The 24,241-nt window shown below is 38.0% G+C and overlaps 1 protein-coding gene across 2 annotated transcripts in view; it reads right to left on the minus strand.

Moving 5' to 3' along the window:
* Positions 1 to 23,978, minus strand: part of LOC100745000 (ras-responsive element-binding protein 1) — a 109,962-nt gene extending 85,984 nt beyond the window's left edge. For both annotated transcript variants that reach the window (XM_012380975.3, XM_033318811.1), the window contains exons 1-2: positions 23,198 to 23,978; positions 22,118 to 22,272 (exon numbers count right to left, since the gene is read on the minus strand). In XM_012380975.3, coding sequence (XP_012236398.1) covers positions 22,118 to 22,121 — 4 coding nt within the window. In that variant the 5' untranslated portion in view covers positions 22,122 to 22,272; positions 23,198 to 23,978. The remainder of the gene's footprint in view (positions 1 to 22,117; positions 22,273 to 23,197) is intronic.
* Positions 23,979 to 24,241: the final 263 nt, after the last annotated feature.

The raw sequence follows: 24,241 nt of genomic DNA on the forward strand, positions 1-24,241 counted from the left end.
GGGGGGGGGGGGTCGAAATTTCAATTTTTCACTTTTTTGGAACACTTTGAAGGGATAAATTAGCCGATTTTAATTTTCCCTTCAAAGTGTTCCAAAAAAATGAAAAATTGAAATTTCGAAAAACCCTCCCAGCGTTACCCGGATAAAACTGTTACCTAACGAATGAACTTTGATTTTTTGATTTCAGATGATCCAGCACCAAGTTATGAGCAATTCTACTTTTTTCCCAGACACGTCCGAATAATTGCTGCCACTGCCGTATTTTTTAATATTTCTCCGTGAAAATTTTATACAATATTCTTCGAACGTTATACTTTAATGTACCATTCGTTTTAATAAAGAGATTTTAACTGTGTCGTCACAAATAATTCACAAAAACATGCCTTATTTTGTACGAATTAACCTCACCCCCCCTAATACGAATTAACCTCCCCCCTCCCCCCCTAAACGTATTGGGTTGGCAACTAGGTGATTACGAATTTTGTCATTAGATGATACTCAGATGGAACATGTATTATGGTAAAAAGCATAGAAATTTTGCACGCGTTAAACCACATTTCACACACATATTAAAATATCGTTACATAATTCTACGGTTAATTATACGAAACGATAAGAACTAAGTTATAAAATTGTAAAATCAAGCTAACGAATGTTTCAAATTTACGACAATCGTACCTATGCTATTGATACATTTCACTTGCAGAATAAGAACACCGTCAACGAATAAGGTTTCTTACCTTCGTACGGTTCTAAAATCGCAAACGAACGTTTCTCGAAGAAATTGATGACGAGAGACGTCGATTACGGAGATGTGAATTAAGAGCCACGAGTGTCATTCATCCGGACCACTTGCGCGTGTGAAAAGTGGACCTGTGACGACGTTTGCACTTTAGAAACGACCTTTTCAGCGTTTAAACCGGAGCAGGGGCCGATTTGTACCGAAAGAAACGGGGATCCTGGCGCTTGTGCGCTAGTAGCGCGTTTCTTTTCCTTTTCTGGCGCGCGTGCACGCGCGTAATCACGTGAGTTACCCGTTTTGCGGGTCCGGTGTCAAATCTTCGTGGCGTGGGACCACGCACGCTTAAAAAGCCGTTTTCGGCCTCTCAGTGTCGTCGCGGAACGCTTACAAATTGCCCCGTTTAAACGGAGGCAAGAAACGGGAGATTGAAACGAACCGTTTAGTACTGAGTTTCGGAATTTTTCTGAATTAACGAAAATTAACGTTTCTCTGCGAATGAACGTAATTCGCAGTAACCAGAGAGAATTTGTTTGTCGTCGAAGAAGTTTCGAAATTGGATCGGACAAGAGACTATTTACTTCTTTCATGTCTTTGATGAATCGACGATGAAAGAAAAGAGATAGAACTCGGAGAAGAAAGTTTCCTCGGAATTTTACAAACAATCAGATTTAATACGATTTCAGTTAGGCTTTGAATCGATGGCGATACAAATTTTAGTTCGAAGATTCCCGTAACTTGAATAATTCTGACGCTGTTTTGAGCAACATTTTCTTTTCTGAACACTACCCTTTTGCCGATCGAACGTGATAAATTTATAAGAAGATGATTAATGAGAAGTTTCTGGAACGTGGAAAAGAATGTTTTGCCGCAATCTCGTAGGAAATAAAATTCGATACGGTTCACGGTTGAAATGGTTAAAAATCGTTGCTGAAACAAGGCCGAGGTAGATCGGACTGGAATTTGCAAAATGAAAGTAGCTAAAATTTGATTCCAATGCAGGTGATACAGAATTTAAAGAAACGCGAACGTCTCAAGTGAATCTCAAACTCTCGATAAGAATTTTTCGCCTTTGTAATCCGATCTAATGTCGTCGAATTTCGATATAAAAATTGATAGAAACGAAACAAGTGAAAGTAAGCGTGAAGTTAAACGAAGTTTCCCGTACGTTTCAAAGAAAATGAAAAAGGATCCAGCTACGTTTTCATTTTACTCGCGAGCACAATTTGCCAAAAGTCATACGCTCGTCTTGCATTCCGCGAAACGAGCGTAACTTTGTGACCTGGACCAGCCGATTACCGCGAAACTTTATCGTTTTAATCTGCCGGGATCAACCGCTAGTTCAAATAAGATTACCGTCTTATCTGACCGCGTTAACAGAAACGTGGATGACAATAATATATGTACCAGTTGCTACGACACCTTTCCGACTCGCGTAATAGACAAACGCGAAGATAAAAGAAGTTTAATGTCGGCGTGACTCATTTTTGGAATTAGTTAGGCAGCAGTGTTTAGATTGTGTGGGTATCGTAACTGTGCAAATTGCTAACTCACGCGAGGCCTACAACATTCGTAGAACGTTTTCTTTCAATTCCCATGAAATACGGAAATACGCGATATTTATGTGTATCGAACATTTCTGATAACATCGATAACACGTTTGAATGAAAAATATCTTAATTACTAAAAATTTTGGAATATTTGTAAATATTACTCTGGACAATATAGAGCATTTACAAGGAGGCGTGTTCAAATTTTCTCAAGCTATTCGCAAGCTATTCGCTGTCATTGTAACGATATCATCGTGCGAAGTTGCTTACTCGTGTACCTTTGTTCCTTAAGGGGTTATTCTGGTCTAGAAATTTGAAAAAGTCGAATTTTTTTTCACATTTCCAAAGTTTAAATGTTCAACAATATACTCTTAAAAGGATTTTCCAAAATTGCAATTATTTTATGAGTTACAGCCATTTTTGTGACGCGGCATCTGATTCGGTCCGACCGGAACCAAAACTTTAAACGCGTTTTTCTCGAAACTACTTTTTTCGAGTTGGCGTGCACGATATCTCGAGTTCTAATGAGCCGATTTATTTTAAATTTGGTCTGAATATTCCTTATATACTCCTCTATCGTCCGGACCACGCTCAGCTCAAAATCTTTAATATTACTATTTTTTAAACGTTCGGAATTGTCAAAGAAACGTGCGGAATGAGAAATTTGTTTTCGAACGGCCGTCATTTTGTGAAAAAATGTTGTATTGACTTTTCCAAGGTTCAGACGATAGCGGCATCCATACTAATTAAGAATCCGTTCGCATTTTTTGTTTCGGATGACCAGAAGGGTTGATATCGTGCACGCCACGACACCCCATTTTTTTGGCGGCACCCACTTTGCCAGCTCATAACTTTTAAAAATATTGAGTTTTTTTTTCAGTGAATTTTTTACGTAATCTCGAAATGTCAATAAACAAATGCTAAAAAGAAGGATAGCAAAAATATTTTTTGTTTCGCTCGTACAGTGCTTCAAAAATCGCGCGATATTCACGCCTCTAGACCAGAATACCCTTTTAAAACAAACAAAATTCCGATCGCGGTGAGACGACAAAAGAAACGAAGGATATTTGCAAATTTTCAAGTCCTTGTTCTCGTTCAACCCACGGGAAGATCAGCGACTTTCTACTTTAAAATACCAATAAAATATTCTCTAGAGAACGAAAAAAAAAAGAAGAAAGAAAGAAGAATGGAAAATGACGAGAAGACGGAAACGCGAATTTAATTTAAACCACAGAGGCACGAGCCTCTCGGTTTCTATCTCGTACAGTTACAACACACGAGCAGGGTAAAAAAACACGAGCTCCATTTTAAGCGACCACAAAACTGTTTTTCCGTCTCTTGCATGCTCGAAACGAGGAATCGTTGCCTTTCGACGTGGTTTAATCGCGAATTCTCGAGGATCGATGCGAGCTGTGTCACGGATACCGAAGACAGAAAGAAAGAGAGAAAGAGAGCGGAATGAACGATCCACGGATAAATCAGACGGCCGTGTTTTCTTTTCCGTGACGGAAGGTAAGCTCGTATCCCCAAAACGCTCCACTTCCACTTAATTTCCACTCGAACGAATATTTCTCGTTTCTCTGTTATATACTCTCGACTTATTCAACCATATATCGTTATATCAGCGTACCGCTAACCGTGGAAATGTTTTGAAGAAACGATAGATCGAAGGGAGCGAAGATATTGCTCCGACTCTGATAAGATCGTCTTTCAATTGGAAACTTCTGTAATTATGAAATTAAAAATTGATAGCGAAGATAAATCAGATTCGCGCGGATAGTTTCGCTTCTTGTAAACGTACGTATAACGTAGCTTGTTTGTAACAAAAATGCAAGTGTGTGGATACAGAAAAATAAGAAGAAATTATTATTATAATTAGAATTATTATGATTATAATTATGATTGGAAAGAAGAAAAAAAAAAGAAAAAATTACCTAGACATATTTTAGAAGATAATTTATGTAATCGATAAATGGAATTATAAGAATCCTTTTTTTCTTTTTTTTTTTGTATTATTGAATTTCTATCGCATCTTTTTCACGTCTTTTTATATTAGAAATTTCGATTTGTCGATCGCTGTAACGCGGAACTGCTCGCTTTCGATCATTTCCATCGCGTTAGTCTCCCTCTCTCCTTCTCTGTATCTTACGATGAAACTACCAGTGCGTTTTCGGAGCTAGTGATTTCCTCTTATCGCGCGATCGACGGCGTAACGCGCCTTCACCGATTCCAATTCTAAAGAACGTAACCGCTCGCTTCCTCGTCTCTCGAGGCTTTCCTGGTTCCTCACCAGCTAGCTACCCATCCTGTTCTTCTCTCGTAACATCAAACGATCTCTTTGAACGTTAACGTCGATACGCTCAAGTTCGATAAGCAAATTATACCGGAACAGCTTAATTAAGATACCGCGTCTCGATAGAGCAAGAAGCGACACAAGTTGCAATTTGAAAAAGAAAGGACGACGAGAGTGAAGAAACCGTTGAATGCTGATGTCTCAATGAATACTCCACTCTTTTCCTCGCGCGTATTCCGATCACGTTTCCTTCAAATTAATTGTTTAGCTCGTGGCTTTTTTCCTCTATCGTTGCGATTATACCGTCCGACAAAGGAGTAGCTATTTTTTTTATTAAAAATCGCTAAGACCAAAGACGCACGGCTAATTGGAACACGGTAAATCTAAAAATGAAATTAACAACGGAGGAACAAAATAAAATACAAACCTTGCGAAAGACAAAATTAACCATTTAGCCTGTTTTACCTACTACAGCTAAATTAATTACTTGTTTAATTGCCACCTACGCAAATTAATGGGCGGAAACGTTGTAGCGTGTTCTTCGACGATCGATCGATTACGTTGTAGCTGTAATTATCGATAAAGACGTGCACAAAGGCGTCGTTGTACGCTACGTACTATGACACTACGTGTCGTAAAACTGGCAAGATTTTCTCGCGAAAACATCAAAGCGTCGCGACGCGAACAGCTCAGCGAGGATTACGAGGCACGAGCATCGTATCCGCCTTGGCGTTTTAACACACGTAAACATGTTCCAACGTGTATAAACACATATGCAAGAGAAGCGTGTAACCGGCTATCTCGGCTGGCTGGCCGCCGGTTTCTCCCGCGCTAATTAGCAAAAGTTCGCCGTGCAATAAACGCGTCTAGTTTTACGTAACCCAGCTGGACAAACCTGGCGGATTGCGAGCGAGCGAGCGTACGATCTACGGAAATAAATGGCGATATAGCGTAGAGAAGAGGAAGAGAGACGAGTTACGTCTGCGTGTCTCGGTGAAGTTGCTACGACACAAGCGACGAGATAGAAACTGTGTTGAAACGAGACATTTTTTCTTGCGTCTTTTTAATCTTCAGGATCGAACTTTTAAGGAGCGTCGTTGATCGGTGATTTTGTTTTCCAATTCTTTCGTGTAAATTTTAAAATTGATTTTCTACGCGGCGAAGATCGAAGGCAATTTTGGAATTTCTCCATTGTTTGTCAGTTTCAAGACTGTTTTTTTTTTTTTTTAGGAAGCGCGGTTGTTCGAATTGTGGTGGTTCGAACTTTGAATTCCGAACAAAATTTTCAATAGAATTCTTAGTCGTTCGGATCCTAACGCTTACGTCTCGAGCAAAGTATGTGCGAACAACATTGAACACGAACCGAAGGGATCAGGTTCACATTTTGTCACCTGGCGAACATTGAATCTTAAATTTGCAATTTTACCTTGTAAATTAGAAAAACGCAATGAAATACCCGCTTGTCGAAATTCAGCCACCTTATAAATCCTAAATATCCGACTCTCCCAACTTTCGAGCCTTAAATGGTGAATTCCAATTTTTATATTCTCAAACGCCGCGCAAAATTCCGAACTATACAAATTCCAAACGCTTTCCAGCCATCGAATTTCCAACTTTCAATCCGTCGAACGTTCAATCGTAGTAAAATCGGTCTTTCAAATCTCCGACTCTGCACAAGATTGCCAACTATACGAATGCAAATACTTCGCAAACTCCGAATTCCCAAACTCGTAGATCTCCGAATTGCCAACCTCCGACACTTTGAAACTCCGAAACTTGCAAATTCACCTTCCAATTACCAAGTTTCCAACAGCGTCCAACCCACGCGAATACAAATCTCAACACGAATACTCGAAAATCTTGGTGCGTATGTCAGCGATGAACGTGACTCAAGCAACTTTCAGCAACCTCCATGTTTCTGCAGACGATTGCGAGAGATAATTTTCGCGAGACCACGTAAAAGCACGGTTACTTTGGCGAATCGTCGAGCAGATAATATCCGCGAACAGCGAGCACAGCCTCTCTCTTCCTGAATCGGCGTGGCGCGTTGCCATGGGCTCTCGCTTTCCGGACAGCCTCACCTCTCCGTTCACTGACCATTTATGCTCGACTAATTTTACTGGAAACACACACACAAAACGCCTCTCGATCTAGAGGAACCGGTCAGAAGAGACCGCGAATCTCTTGCGACGCAGGTCGATTTCGAAAAGTTCTCGCTTTCGAAAATCGCGATTTGAATCGTTGCTCTCCCCTCCTCCTCTTCTTCCTCTGTTATACTTGTTTGGTTGTAACGCAGACAATTTTCTGCATTTTCCGTGCAGAACGAATTATTAAGCGACGGGCCACGCGTAACGATTCGAGTTCACCCGCTTGGTAAACACGTTGTTGGCCGGTTCGATCGAAGATCGGTGAAAATTCCGTTTCGTAAGGAGCCTCTTTTCTGTTTCGAAAGGGGAGATCGGCTCTGATTATGAGCTGGTTCCTCGTGAACACTCGCGGAGATGTTGCCTTTTTTTTCGTCCTTTTGATTTATTTCGTTTTATTTTGTTCGCCTTCTTGGTTTCCTGTGAACACTTGCAGAGATATCGTTTCTCTTTCGTTTTTTCTTTTTTTTTTTATATATATATATTATTTTAGAAGGATTTTTAATGATTCATACTTCAGTGAATCTTAAGAAGGATATACGTACGTGTTCATAGATATATGTACATATATTATCGTTCGTGATTGTTCGAACGATTTGGAAAGTCGATGCACGAATAATTAAAATTTCAGACACGTTCAGTCTTGTGAACATCTTGGTGAGATGTTCGTTTCTTTCGTTGGCTTTCCTTATTTGTTTTGTTTACTTCTTTTCCTTGATTCTGAACACCTGCTGAGATGTTGTTCGTTCCGCTTCTTTCCTCTTCTGCCTTTATTTTATTTCACCCAATTTTCTATAGTTTCTTGGTTTCTTGGTTGGCCTTTTCAATATCTTCTTTTATTTTATCTTAGCAGCATTTTTAATGATTCATACTTCATTGAATGCTAAGAAGGATACGTTTTTATATGTGTATATTGTCGTTCATAATTATTCGAACGACTTCAAAAGTCGATGGATAATGCATGAATAATTGGAATTTAAGACACGTCCAATCTTCCGAACACTTGGTCAGATGGTTGCTTTCTTTGATTACCTTCTTTCATTTTATTTCACTTTATTTCATTACGGTTTCCGACGATTCGTACTTCACCGAATCCTAAGAGCAACGCGTTCATACTCATCGATGCTCGTAATTATTCAAACGAATTCAAAAGTCGATGGATATTGCTTGACTAACTGAAATTTAAGACACGTCCAAGCTCCGATCGATAATACGATTTAAACAGTGTTCGTTGTGTTCCAACAGAGAATCTGATAATCACAAGAAATCCTTAGTTTTATCACAGAATTGACATTCGAGACGATATATGTCCAAAATTTTTAACGTAAGGTTGAAACAAGCGAACATGCGGCTCGTCAACAGCAATTTCTTTCATATTTTGTTTAAACTCTTATTAGAAAAATACAATTCGGTCGAAAATGATTGAAATTTAATCGAATATCGATTTAAGAAGCTACAATTTTCACGTCCACTTTCTGCATCTTCCACGGAAAACTATACGTTGAAAATGGTTGATTTATCGTTTCACGCGTTCAAACACGACGATGCCATCGTAAACACAAGATGCAACCGAGAGAAAATAGGATCAAATATATCGACTAAAAGATCATGGCTTTTGTTTAAAACTGTACTGAAAAGAAGCAAAGATAATTTTCTAAATGATAATAATAATGACTAGTTATCATCGAGTAATCGGACGTAATAATAATATACAGGGAAGCTTGTTTATACGGAGCACAGGCGGATTGTTGAACTGAAGTTACTAAAAAAAGAAAATATCTGACTCGAATTACGAATCTGAGATTTATCTAATCAAATAGAGAGTCTTCGAAAGCGTTAAAATACCGGAAACTTTAGGATTAAACTAGTACGAGCAGGTCGGGTCTTTATTTTTTAGTGATATGAGTTCGACAATCGAGTGATTACCATGTTCAACGTATACAGGTTTTACAGGTGTACAGGTACTTAACGATGTCTGGCTAAGAAAATCATTTTCTTCCTTTTGCTACATCTCTCGACAAGAACCATTTTCGTTTCGTTTGTTAAGTTCACATATTTTATCCTCTACATTTTAACGTTTAAAATTGATGAAATGAGATTTCACGTCGACTACGATAAAATTGTCAATTTTTTTTGAAATTATATCGTTGGAAAACAGTGCTCGTCCGAAATCTCGGCTATCTAAGCGTTGGACAAACGGGTGGAATTTCGGAGAGACAGGCGAACAGAAAATTAAAGCAAATAAAAAGCGATTAACGACGAAAAAGAAAGGAAACGGCGGAAAAGAAATAGAAAAGAAAGGAAGGAAAACGGGGAAAAAATATGGTTCGGTGTCGGATCGTTAGAGCGAGCGGTCCGGACAATGATAATTAAAAGTAATTAAGAACCGTGAAATGAATTTCGCAACCGCACTATTGCGGAAAGAAAGATAGTTACGAGGCGATCGAGCTATCTCCGGCTGTTTCCTCCTTTTCACGAGATACACGGCTTCGTTCCGTCGCTTTTATCGGAAGCATTTCGGCCCCAGCCCAGACAAATAAATAATCCACGCTCGTTCAATAATTCATGTTGCCTGTTAACGTGTATGAAGAACAGGACGATCGTCTGTGAGCCACCATCCGATCGTTTTTCGGTCTTCATCCACGTTGCGTGTCACATCATTTATTTGATGAGTAACGAGCTGCTTTCAAAACTCGATTTTTCTCCGCCTTTCACGGCTGCTTATCCCTCGATGTGAATTTTATTCGGATGTTGCGTCGCGTTCGACGATCGAGGAATGTGAGCTTCGTATGATTTGTGAACTCTGTTTTTCTGCTTCGATGTAGAAGATGTGGACGCGAGTTTCGTTCTTCTTCTGCTTTGAGTTAATTTCGTGTAAATCTCGAGAGGGAGAGAGGGAGAGAGACTTGAAGAAATCGAAGGAACTGGAGAGAAGGTTGAAGAGGATTTGCGTAAGAGATCGTGAGAAGTTGAAGATTTTAAAAGATTTGGAGATCGTAAGGGACGAGAAATATGTTTAAAAAGATGTAGGAACGCCTAGAAGTAGAATAAAAGTAGCAGAAATCGTTTAAAAGATAAATTGAATTCTAAGAAATCCTGAGAAGTCCAACAAAAGCCTGAGAAATAATAAAACAATTTATTGACTTGTACAAAATTCTATTAGCTTGTCTGAAAAGTTTCCTTCGTTTTATGAGGAAATAATAGACGCACAACGTTTTTTCTTTTATATTATTTTCTCGAATTACGTACGATCCATTTCGTTCTGTTGAGATAAACACATTTCACAGACTTCGTTTCACGTTTGTACGAAGGTGCACTGTCGTAAAAAACACGTTTGTGAAAGAAAGATACTTTTAGGACAGCCTGATACAAACTCTGGAAACGCCTAAGAGCATCAGAGAAAATTCTCTCGAAATCTAAACAATCGGTAACGATCATCTCGATTAGAAAATTTCGAAATCCTAGTGAATTATACAAATTTTCTCAGAATCTAAGAAATTGTTAAAATGTCCTGTTAAAAATTTGAAGTCCCGACAATCCCTCGACAAAATCTCCTTAGAATCCTTCGATATGGACTTCGCTAATTAATAAAAAAAAAAAAAAAAAAAGAAAAGACCAATGAAAGCTGGACGTTCGAGTTGATTCGCTGACTTCCTATTTGTGGTTCGACGATAAATTGATTTAATGAACTATATCTTCCTGTTGGAGTGGCCAGATATGAATAAAGAGGAGCAAAAACTGCTGGTAGTATCGTTGGTATCGAATTCGCAATCTCCACTTCCCTGTTTTTCATTCCAGTCGCACTTTCACCGATTTCATCTTGGCGAACTTTACATCAAGCTTGACGCAGATTCACCGATAACGATCACTAGACGCATTATACCTATGTTGAGCAAAGTTTAAAGAAAAAATTGCGTGATGCCGAGCCAGTGAATACGAATGGATGCAATTAACATCTGGAATATTTACATGTGCTGGCTCCTTGATACATTTCAGTGAATGTCTAATTGAAACTTAGAAAAAAAGAAAAAGGAAAGAAATTTACGGTAGTGCTGGCTAATTGCGATTAAATTGAGAATAACAGAATTTTCAGTTGTTAACATTGTAGAAATGAAATATAGGATAAAGTAGTGAAGTAACAATTGGATTTTATTTTATTGTTGAGTCGAGCAAAGAGGCAGAATTTAACGCAGAAGTAAAATCCGCAATAAAATAATCCAATTTTTCGGTTGTTTATTGAAATTATTAATCGACTAGATCGTTGTTAATTGAATGTAAAATAACCAGACAACTGTGAAAACGATGTAAGAGACAGAGAAGAAATATTCTGCTCGTTCTTTTAGTGGAAAAATCAAAATTGTTAGATATAGTCATAGACTTGGCACGAAATGGGCGATAATTGAAGAGATAAATGTGTTAAGAGATTCGTGATATTTAAAGATCGTATATTTGCTAGAAAAGAAATATTTAAGCTACATACGTCGTTGCACAATTTGAAATAAACATTCAGCCCCAAAATGGAAAATTTATTCTTTGTGAATTTTCTTCTACTGCAAATATATCGCGTTCGAACAAATAAGCTTTGTCTGTGGTTTAACCTGCTTAACTTTCGTCCCATGGACGAATAAACGGAATTGAATTTCCACTATACGAAAAATGAAGAAATTTGAACTAATGAAATATTATTCGGTATTTCTTCATGTTTAAAATAGTTTCTACGGATATAGCGTATATCGTAGATATTTGTTCCATTATTTTGACATATATCAGATAGACGAAACTTTCTGATTCATCAGAATCATCAGGTGGATCCGATGGAAAATACGATAGCGCATGGAAAGCGTACGGAAAATCAGGTTCAGCAGACGCTATAAGGAAGCGATATTTCTTTCGTAGCTATTTTTAATGGAAACTGAAAAAGCTTACGTAATGATTCATTAAAGAAGAACAACAAGGAGCTGTTCATCGCGATGGTTTTTACCACGCGGACTTTGTCGGTGAAACTTCCTTCGGATTCGGAAGAAAAGAAAGTTCCTCATCCAGATACGGACACGATACTAAGCTAATCATTTATATTAGAAAAAAAAAAAGAAAAGGTAGGATTCGGAAATAGATAAGAATAGAAAAATCATTTCCTATTTCATCGAGATTTTTAATTATTTCTCATTCAGGTTATTCAGGATATCGTATCGTTCGTTTGATTACGATTTACTTTTGACGAACGTCTAACGAGATACTTCTTTTATTCATTTGGAATTTTATTTCATTTGATCTTCGTTTGAAGACTTCGATTTTGTAACTTCGTACCGCGTCGTCCTCTTAAGAAAAGAAATAAAGTTAATAAAAATTCGTCTCAACTCCGGCAATATTAACATATATTTTCTAATCTAATAGAATAGTTCTCGTCTATCAATTATTAAAAATCTTTTAACGAACATTCACTCATCCTCTTCAATTTTACCAAACTTTATTTCAACCTTATAACGCGAACAAAGTTTTTAACTGAAAAATGTTCCACATGGACGTTGAATTTGTCAAAGAACGTGTTAAGTTTTTTTCAATTTTATTCGTACGCTTAAGAGAAGAAATGAAATTAGCAAAAGTTCTATCTGATTTCGCCAACATTCGCATACATATTTTCAAATCTATAATACGATATTTCTTATACATGCGCTTTATTTAAAATCTTGAACGAACCTGCACCCGATTTTGCCAAGATTTATTTCGATCTTACAACGCAAACAACATTTTCTTTATTTAAAAATGTTTAATATAGACCTTGAGTAATTCCCTTCATAAATTCTCCTCAATTTTACCGCCATTTACTTTCCAGTCCGCAATGATACGTCTTATTCAATGGCTTGAACAAGCCGTTAATTTTTGTTTGCTTTTGCCCTAGCATTTAAGTAAACGTTAACTTTCGACAATTTGTATTCGTAAAGGTAACAATTAGCGTCTTTAAGGACGATGATCGGAAGTCGAGGAGTGAGCACGTGCAAAATCCTACCTGCACCAGCTGCCACATTCCAATAACAACAGATACTTGATCACGAGGATTTTGAACAGGTTTTGGCAAGCGACATTTAACACGGGTCAAGAACCACATCGTGCATTCTGCTCGATCGTGTTCAATGATTAATTGGCGAAGAAACACATGTCGAATGTATCGACGTCGTTCGAAGAACGCTCATCTCAATTTCAATCGTGCACACGTGTTTTTACCGTTTTCTACATACTTGGAAAACATTTAACGTATATATAGTAGTACAATTTTCCGACTATTGCAACTCGTGAAAATAATTTCTACAATTTCGATCTTTTTCTTCAAATCCAGTGGTTTCCTGTGTAACGCAAAGATCTTCGTCTTTTACTTCATTGATATTCATTGATATTCATTTACATTCAGTTTTGCATTCTGTGACGACAGAAAATTAATTGCGGATAATAAACGCGAATTGCACGGAAATATGAACGATCTTCCGATCGGAAAAGGAAACTGTCTGCTCTACAAAAATTGCAACGTGGCAAATTTCATCAAGACGACACAACGACGTGACGGAATTTTCAAAGGACCTTTCTTTTACAAAAATTCTCACGTTGAAAATATCGTCGCGAGGTGGTGAACTTTGGAAATGTTTCGTTCCTTTTGCTTAGAGAATAAAACTAGCTACAGAGAATAAAACTAGCTACAGAGATTTATCGTAACACGAAGACGTTATGTTTTCTGTCTTCTTTCTTTTTAGCGGAAGACGACTCTGACGCGTAGGAAACGTTGCAAATTTCGTCGCGAGGTTGTAAGTTTTTTTAAACGCGACGACATTTCTCGAGAAGAAAAATAGGCCGAAAAAGTCTATTACAAGATGAGCACGTTATATGAAGAGAAAATGGAACTGGCGTGTTTCGTAAGAGTGCACAGCCGGGGTTACGATGCGACATGTTCATCTTGGAAGAAAACTAGAGCTATTAAACGAGTCTTGCTACACCCAACGCCATAAATCCCATAAAGCTTCCGTCTAGCTGAACGTTATAGCGTCCGCTATTTCTTTCGTCCAGTTGGACTTCCAGTTTTAGGTGGAAACGCCATTCGACTATAAAGAAACTTCATAGCCATGGGATCTTGTTGATGACGCCGTGAAAATGTCTGATCACAGCAGCAGATACGACCAGTATCCGCGGTTACGTGACTACTGGTACTGGCCTGTGAGAGGTGTTCGTATTCAAAACGCGCCTCAACGCTGCCTCTGCGCTTCAGTTTCCATACTCTATCGTTAATCCGAGCGACATTTTAACCAAATTTCCAATTCCTTAACTTTCCGCCTCGAAACGTGGGAATAAAACCAATTTTTACCACGCGTGCGATTTATCAGCGTAACTTTACGAGCTAAAGATATTGGCTTGGCAACTAAGTGATTGCGGATTTCTCAATACCATCTAATGACAAAATCCGCAATCACTTAGTTTCCAACCCAAACAGATGAAGAAGATTTTACGTAATTTTGTAAGGGGAGGGAAAGGTATTATTTTGATTTCGTTAGTCGAATCTCTCAATTTTTCGAGATATGAATTTTACTTTTTTTTTTTAGATTAAATTATTTATTATAATTTAATTATTTAATTGAATAATTTAATTATTAGATCGATTAAATTATTCAATTAAAAGGAAGCATTTTCTTTTAAATTGAGAAACGTAATTGTTTCATTCTTAGGAAATTAACAGGAAAAGATTCTGCGACGTTTTACAAAGGAAGCAGATATTGTTTAGATATTTTATAGATAGGCTATAGGTGTGTGTAATGGATAAATCAGTTGGCGTCGATGTATGTGTACGCGTGTGTACAAGCATTATCTTCAACTGTTACCTGTTTCGACTTCCACAATTACGTATCGGATTAGGCGTGGTCTGGGTGTGCTTTGTCCGCTGCATCAGTCACTTTCGATCGAGTAAAGTGCGTCTTTGGAACGAGCGAATGGAATCTGCATTCTCGTCGTTGAATTATTTCTTAATTTATAATTATTATTTATAATTCATTGATATTTCGGTAGTAAAAATACGCGGCGGAGGTAAACAAAAATTGGTAGCGTTCACAGTGATGTTATTACGATGTGAATAAACGTTCCGTTCGAAAGCAGATCGAAAGGTTTGAAGGTTTAGGTTCAAAGAGACTTCGACTCACGCGATCGCAAGCGGAGTGACGATCAATGTGGCTTTTGAAAACGCGAATTCAATCGAAGAAAATGCCAGATACGCGGCAAGCTGACTTGCCAATATGTCACACGTTTAACTTATTTTTATTTTCGTTTCATTTTGGATAGGAATTGCATTAAATTCGCGGCACAGGTAAATTATTCTTTGAATTCTGCACGATTCTTTGTACCTTGTTAATCGTGGATCGTAATTTAGTCGCGTGTAAGCTGATATTTTTAAATCGCAAGTCGGCACAGAAAAATCTGCGAGACAACAGGTCAAGGTATTGAGTGACGTTTATGCAAAACACGTTGTTGACACAAACGAGACGAACGACATTGCGATAGGGTCGTAATCGCGATACGGCGAAAGAACGAGACTGAGATGGTGAATCGTGTGGCACGCGTAATCTCTGTAACGCTACACTTCTCTATTATCTGCACACTACCTGCGTTTTATCCGCGTTACATCCTGTATATATGTTATTACATTCGTACGAAGTATGTGTACACAGGATGTTCGTGATACATCCGCGTTGGAAACAACCGTGCGATTTAAAGAATCGAGTTCTCCTCCGGTGTTCGGGACGAAATAAAACTTTTATTTGATCGTCCAATTCGCAGACAGTTTACTGTGACTTTGTACTATAATTTCGTTTCAATTGAAATTTGGATAAAAATCATTTATCGAATTAAGGTAATTAAGGGAAAATATCGTTGCATGATATTATAAAATTGGATCGACTAACGAGGAACATTGTAAACTCGAGGCGCGACGACTCAAGAAGAATATCACGCAGGGATTGTCAAAATGATATTTAAAGTATAATAAATTCGAGCGAAGATTTCGATATAAAGCAATTCCCGACGCGTATCTCGGGTACGTACAACTTCTCTTAATAAAACTGCAGAAAATTACGATGCGGAAGAACGAAACGCGAATATCTGAATGTACTTTGGAAGAAGTTGCTTTATACTCGTTATATTCGTATGTGAGATTAATTCTATTAGTATTTCGTATCGCACAAGATTATCTAAGAAAAACATCTAATTTTCCAATTCGACGAAATACGATATATTAGATACATTACGTATATTATATTATTACATGTACATTAGGTTGCCTGAAAAGTTTCTTTCGTTTTATGAGGAAATAATAGACAATGTTTTTTGTTGTATATTAGTTTATTGAATTATGCGCGAAGATAATAATAGAGAATTCAATAAAATAATGTAATACAGAAATTGTTGTTGATCTATTATCACCTTATGAAACGAAAGAAACTTTCGAACAACCTAATACTATAAAAATATATTACACAAAAATTGACCAAAATCATATTTTCTGCCCTGAAAAATAAGAACAAGCCTATTCTTATATATCAACCTATAATAAATTTCAAAGTGTTTCTCCATACTTGTGGAATCTATATCAGAATAAGATTAAAAGTATTCGATTTTCGATCTAATCGAGATCAAATAAGATAAAAGAAACGAACAATTCTCTGTTTTGAAATAAAACTTCGTGAAACTACGTTTCCTATCCAGAACAGTAGAACGCGCGAATATTTTATTTACGAATTACCTTATAATGCAATATCTTCTGATACAGAGAATTACGACTGATCACTGCGACGACCACACCAACTGCTCGTTCAGCAGCGTTATTTTTATTCTCTTCCTGCAACAATCTCGTTCAGTGAGATCAGCAGTCTCGAAGACATCCTATACACGAGCGAGCAGATCGAGCGATAAGACAAACAATCGCGAGATGGGACACCTCGTATCCTTTTGTCGCTAACACCACGATGTACGTATCTTTCGCAAGAACAACGTGTCTATATTGTTTCGATGTGTTATCATTTAACACGGCGGTGCACGCGTGCACACATCATCGCCAGGTACACACAGTGTCACACGTTGCCACGTGCTGAAATACTCAGCTGTTGAGTCTGCATACGCGTATATCCGATTCCTCTTGCACTTAGCCTTCTGTTCCTTCTTTTCGTCTTTTTATTTCTCGCTTCCCTGTCTTTTTTAATCTACCACGTTCGAGACTTTAACGTAGTTTTACAAAAACTTCTTCGATCGATACGCACCTCGTGATACTTTTGAAGATTATCATACATTATACAGGGTGGTTGGTAACTGGTGGTACAAGCGGAAAGGGGGTGATTCCACGCGAAAAAAGAAGTCGAAAATGTAGAATAAAAATTTTTCGCTGGAGGCTTTGTTTTCGAGAAAATCGACTTTGAATTTCCGCTCGGTACGCGTGCACTTTATCGCGGCTCGTTATAACGAATCTCACTGTAGATCGTTGCATTGTAGATCGTTGTTTCGATGAAAGATTAAAAAAGAAATTAAAAAACAAATTTCATTCTATATTTTCGACTTCTCTTTTTGCGTAGAATCACCCCCTTTTTGCTTGTACCACCAATTACCAACCACCCTGTATATTATTATATCCTTTTCTTCCTGTCAATTTTCGACAATTTCCTTGGGTTTTCTTTGACTTTGGTTATTTCTTTTTTTTGTTGGCTTTGATACTGATAGTTATTAATTGGATTCGGGCGAAATTATGTTAGAAAATATGTTTGATGATGATTACTGGTCATTTAACGCGTTTAATTTCGTTGTTATTATACACTAGGTATATGTAATTGATTCAATGGATTTTTGGTGTCGAATACTATTGAAATGTTAGGCTGTCCAAAAAGTGTTTTTCTTTTACAGACACGTTTCTTGCAACGATGCATCTTCGTACAAACGTGAAACCTAATTCGTCGAACGTTGTGATCTTTATTTTGATAGAACAAAATGGATAAAATGGATAAAAACGTTGTGCATCCATTGTTTCCTTATAAAACGAAGAAATTTTTCGGACGACCTAACATGTATCTGGTATACTATTAATTTGATGGTTGTGATCGAAGGAAAAGGGAAGAGGGAAGAGAAAATTATAACGAAACGCTATGTTCAGAGCAAAAATTGGTCAAATTTCTTTAATTTCTCATTTCACTCGATTTTCCTTTCGATGGAGGAAAAAAGGAAAAGCGAAGAAGACCATCGAACGCATCTAAAATTGACTCAACACAAATATTTTCCGGCTTAAACCGATTTTCTCTAATCTTTCTTTGCACTCGGTCTTCTCTAAAAATATACAGACAAAAGTATACAGTTAAAGGAGAAAGAGAGGAAATGGGATATAATCGTGAAACATGGTATTTACCAAAGAAAAATCACTGAATCCTGTGCAAACTATATGCAAATTGAAATCGTAAACGTGTAAAAATTTGAAAATTCTTGGAAATATCATACCATCGGTTTCGTAATTGACGAAGTTACGACTAGAGTACGGATATTTATGCAAATTCATATTTTTATACCGACAATGCTACTTTCGTAAACGCGATCTGAAGAGACAGTTCTCGTCGTTAAACATTACAAGTATTATACTTTGATTGTTTTACATATTTTTGCATATCGTGTACATTACGCGTATTTCCATACCTTCAAATTTCCCACGAATATGAAAATTCACGGTCTAATCGTAATTTCCTTTATTTTTCGTCTGTGTTCGTGAATTCAACAGACGCAGTTGATTTATTACAATAGCAAAACGCGGAATACGTTATTGTATTTTATGAAAAACGACGACGCACCGACCATCATCGTTACGAGTCGCTAATTAGATTTGTACAACAACGAAACGCATTGTTTTACGAAAAGCAGCAATCGACTGATTTAGACCATTAGAAATCTTCCCCGTGTAATTAAACATTTCGTAAGGACACGCAGATTACATCGTCCTATGAAAAATAGCAATGGACTGACACAGATCGTTACAAATCTGAGATGTAACTAAACTTCTCTAACGAAACACAGATTAAAGCTACTTTACCAAAAAGTATCAACTAGCTTTCGACGCTATAAATCTCAAACGCAATTAAATTTCTGTAATAACAGAACGCCTTCAAAATTTCTGTAAAAACAAAATCATTCTACGAAACACACCAATGGTCTTCTGACTTGACAGTCTCAAAGTAAAGATAATTAAACCTCTCTAACAAAAACACAGATTCACGTCACATTTTGTAAAAGAACAGCGATGCACTCGACCAACGTCATGACGAATTTCGACTCTGCCTATAGAAGAAACATAACGGAAAAATAGAAGAAACATAGTGGAAAAATAGAAGAAGCAACGTTTCTTGCGATCCTTTGGAGTTCCACGAGCGTCCAGCGGTATCTGCGCGTGTAACGGGACGCTTTTACACAATGGTAGTACGTTGTTGCTCGTGTAGAGGAGAGGAGGTGAAAACGGCGAGGGACAAGAGGGGTCAGAGGGTTAGGAAAAGCCGATTCAGAATCACCGAGCACGTTGTTAATGTAGATTGGCCGATTGCGGGGTCGATGAATCACGTGGTTTCCGGGCTGCGTGTCCGCACGCATATCGAGGCACGCGTTGACAGAACGCGGCTCTCGTGACTCATGTATTGCTCAGGATCCTGAATCTTCCAGCTGCGATTTGCACGAACAATCCCGGGACGAAATTTGTCTACCGTTGTTTTCTTCTTTCCAAACCGTTCGTCGTTAGGGCAACGATCACCCTCGTTTGATTCGCGATATTTTCTTCACGAATTTGCTACACGATTATACAAGAAATTGAAAGATTCGATGAAATGCTCGGAGAACGTGTTTACTTTGTGACACATAGTCGTATAACTTATTTTTTACTGTATTAGGTATTGTTCATCGAATACAATGCAACAGTATTACGTTAGATACGAAAGTATTCCATTTATAAAGATACACTTCGACCACGAATTTTCATTATATTCAACAGATATCTATAGATATATTTCATATGTAACTCGTGCAACGCGCTCGTTTATAGACGAGAGAAATTCCATTTTTCCGTAGCGAAGGAAATTCAAGAAATTCTCTCATAGTGCGAATTCCTCGCAAATAATTCCCAAAAATTCTGCGACTATTCCAATGAATACAAGAGGAAACAGTAATCGTTTGGAAAGTCCACTGCTAAATACTCTTCGCTCTAAAAGGACTGCGCTCTAATTACAAATATTTCCAAGTTATACTTCGACTTATTCTCTGTATCAAGTTATTTACTTGCCTGCAATTGCCTGTGCCGAATTGAAATTCTAACTTAAAATATTCCTCGTTCTCAGGTCCCCGAATTATATTCGGAATTGTCTCGTAAATAATAACAAAAATTTCCCAATGGACGAACCTTTGAATCGGAGGACCAAACGAGCGATACGTCGATAGTCTGGAAAAACGTGTCAAAGGTCGATGGAAGGACTTTGGTCACTTTGGACGCTGGTGGGAAATTGTTTCCGAGTGTCAGGATATCTGGAATCGATCGATGCCGTTATAAACGTGGAGGAAAAGCTACGAGCAAGAAGATTGTCGATTGATAATGTTGCTGGTGCGCGCGCGCGCGCCCGTAGTTATCAGCATCAAGTACGAGCGTCTTCGTAAACGATAAACAGAAATGGCTACAGTATAAACACGATGCGCCTTGGATACATAGTTTGATATTTAATTTTTTATATTCTTCCGCCGCTCTTCCCCGCTTCATCAATGAACTGCCGCGTGAAACGATCATCGATAAAAATGTGCTCGAGAAATGAAACGAGTATCGAACGCGTGACTCGATAGAGCAGAACACGTATTTCGTTTCTAATTTTTTCGAAAAGTCAACAGAGAAGTTACGAGATTGTTTGATTTCGATTTATCTGATCGATTCAGTGGAATTTTAACGGGGAAAGAAAATTGTACGCCTCGTACGGTAGATCGCGCGTACATTCAAATGAAAAACAAATATTATCTCTTCTGAATTGTTATCGAGAAATATTCTAATGGAATATAATCGAAGTTTCAAGTCGATTCGATTCTCTGTTCTAGGTATTAATTTTCTCTTTGTCGATTAATTCTGTAGAAAATAATAAAACGAAGAATTTCTATCGTAGAATAATTAAATGCCATTCTGGAATCCTCGAAAACCTATGGTTTTCGAAGAATGAATTTTTGAAAATGCGAATCCTCTCGCAATTAAAGGGCTAACCAGGTCGAGCAGCTGCGAAATTGTTTATCGATAGAATTTGAAACGAACTTTAGACTCGATGGATTTATTTGCTGGTGATGGTTTTCGATCGATCTTTGAGCAAACTGTGGCGAACCTTGGCAATGATAGACCTTCTCGAACGTTATCTTTACTTGGGAACGTGTTGAGAAGACGCAGATAATAATTCAAAGCGCCGACTATGCGTTGAGATTTCAAAATGTGTACTTGTGTTGCATGATCCGAGCGTTAATTCATATTCATAATCATATTCGATGCATTCATATTTAATTCATATCCAATTGATATTCAATTCATAGTCATGATCATGTTCAATGGTGTTCCGAGCAGAAATTTCCAATTCGTCGGTGAATCGTATTTCAGATACAAGTATCATCTAAGTATGCAGAATGAGGTGTAAACGAATAATGAATACGTAGTAGACAGGACGCGCGACACAACGAAACGATACTGATTCTTAACGAAGCCCCAAACATTTTTTACAATCTGTCACTACGTATGTATAACGTGTATACTTACACACGCGCATCGACACGATACAATGGCCGTTGTTATTATTATCTTCGCTATCGATATCACGCGACGAATCAATCCTAACGTAATTACATAATTCATTAACACAATGATCCAACGGCACAATTACAGTGACGTTTAGCATATAATAAGATAAACACGTTATACCTGACATAGCGATCTGAATAGCTACATACGTGCACTGGCAATAACGTCGAAACAAAATTAATTTAACCCGTTAACGCACGACCAGCCAATCGTATTCCGCACCGATAAACACGCATCACGTTTTCGTATTTCTAAAGGCACTTGCTTTCTATCGGCTTCCATCTCGCGATTTGCTTCTTATCGGACTATAAAAGCGCAAGATCGGAATTACAGCGTTAAAATTACAGACAATATATCGTTACATAGGCAAGAAACGATCGCGTTGAAAATAAGGTCGTGCATTTTTCGACGGTTATAGGAGATTGTACGTGAAGGGGTTAACAGCGTAAAGAAAATAGAAAGGAGGAAAAACAGGGACAAATTGTGGGAGAATTTTTTCGAAAGAAGACAAAAATCAGACTCAGAATGAACGTCACTCACCCATGGTATCTTCGGTCGTCTCGCGAAGCTAACCTTTCCACCAGGTAACGAGGAAGAATCTCCGACGCCTCATACAACCGATCGTTCTCTGTTTGCCAATCGAATCAGCGGATCGATCGATTGCGCAGTTACTCGAACGGAATCGGCTCGCGTCTCTGCAACCAAAACAATTCCAACTGTGTCTCGCTGTCCTACTAATTCAGGTAATGAGACGGTAAACTGTATAAATGCCATTGTAAATATCGTTTCATAGTGGCGGTCGTTAATAACTCAATTTCGTGGTTCGTGTGAAATGAGTAAATAAAAAAAAAAAAAAAAGAAGAAGAGAGATAAAAGAGACGTAAATGGCAGGAAGGAATAATTTCGATACTGTTAAACAACACGCGTCTGTTTGTTAATCGAACGAATCGGATTTTCGTTACTCGGTATCTTTATAGATTTGAAGAGAAGATATCGAATTATTTAAATCGAGGATTATTGACACTGTGTTATCTTCTCGTATTAAAATACAAACTCACGATTTTCATCATTTTCTCTGCATTATTATTATGCTATTATATATCTGATAATACTATCAGTATATTTCATTGCTCCTATGTAGATAAATATATCGTTATACTACACTGTTATTTCGAAATTAATTACTAACACGATATAACGTAAATGTATTTCTATTATTATATTCTTAAATATATCAGATTGCCCGAGAAGTGTCTTTTCACGTCTTTTACAACGACTCACTTTTATACAAACATGAAACCTAATCTATCGAACGTTGCGATCTTTATTTTGATAGAAGAAAATAGATAAAATAATATAAAACGAAAAATATCGTGCATCCGCTATTTCCTTACAAAACTAAAGAAACGGACGACCTAATATATCACAGTATGATCCACAAGTTATCAATAATTTCTACTATTCACGGAACAGCCAGTTCCAATAAATTATTGTGATATTCAGGCGTCAGGAAATTAATAACAAATTACGTATATCCATAATAAAAAAATAAATTACCCTACGTGACGTTAATCGCTACTTTGCGCAAACGAAATAATTCCTAATCTTCCTTGTACTTACGTCGTTTACCCTTTCGACGTTATGTGCTCACTCGCGGCAACGATTATCATCCACGCGTGTTTACTCTCGCGTTTAACAAAAATACAACGGTACCGTGTACAAACAACGGTATTAAGGGTTGAAAGAAGAAGAAACGATTGGAGGGCAATAGGAAAAAGAAGAAGGAATAACTGCATAAACGAACTGTCGCTAGTATTTCACCGTTATGTCAGACGCGAGAGAACGAGCAACATTCCTGGACCGTGTCCAGAAGCGATCTGAATTCCTCAGCAGAGAATTCCAACGAGACTGTCATTCGAGGGTCTCAAGGTGAACACACGGTGGATCGGCGATCTGCGTTTCGCGTATGAATGAATACCGGTCGATCCCCACGCTGTAGCTTCGCGGAATCACCCTTCGCTCGTGCTCCAGTTAACGATCGGGGGGACGGCCGATTCTTCCTTTCCTCGCAAGAAGGGACGACCCTCTTTTTTAGCGTTTCGCACGCAGGATATGCGTATTCAAACGCAACGGATTTTTCCAACGATCCTCTGTTTAACGCGTGCTTCGACGATTGGTGAAAGTTCGGCTGGCTGCGGTTGTGGCAGCGTCCGAGTTGCGCGAACATCGTTGCGGAGTAAAACTGGTGTTTGCGGAAAATAGAGGAAAGAGACGCGTGAGAATGTCGAGAAGATACGAATTTAAGGGGAAACGTAGCGGAATTTCGCGCAAAGGGTAAGAGGACATTTTTATACGAAAAATCACGTCACGTGCGCGCCACTTTGACTGGCAGCGGTTACGACGGTGTTCGAATCGCGCGGAAATCGCGTTGCAGAGTAAAACGTAAGGCATTCGCGGAACATCGAGGAAAGATAGAGATATGGCAGAATGTTTAAGTTACGTTTGAATACGAACGTTTCAACGTGGATTTGAAGGAGAACGTAGAAGATTTGGGCGGGAGGAATGCGCAAAGAATCATGTTACGTACGCGTGACTTTGGCTGGCAGCGATTATCATAGCGTACTTGTCGGACAAAAGTTATCGGAAAATAAGGCAAGTGCTTGT

Source organism: Bombus impatiens, unplaced genomic scaffold, assembly GCF_000188095.3.
Source record: "Bombus impatiens unplaced genomic scaffold, BIMP_2.2 scf_0114, whole genome shotgun sequence".
Lineage (NCBI taxonomy): Eukaryota > Metazoa > Arthropoda > Insecta > Hymenoptera > Apidae > Bombus > Bombus impatiens.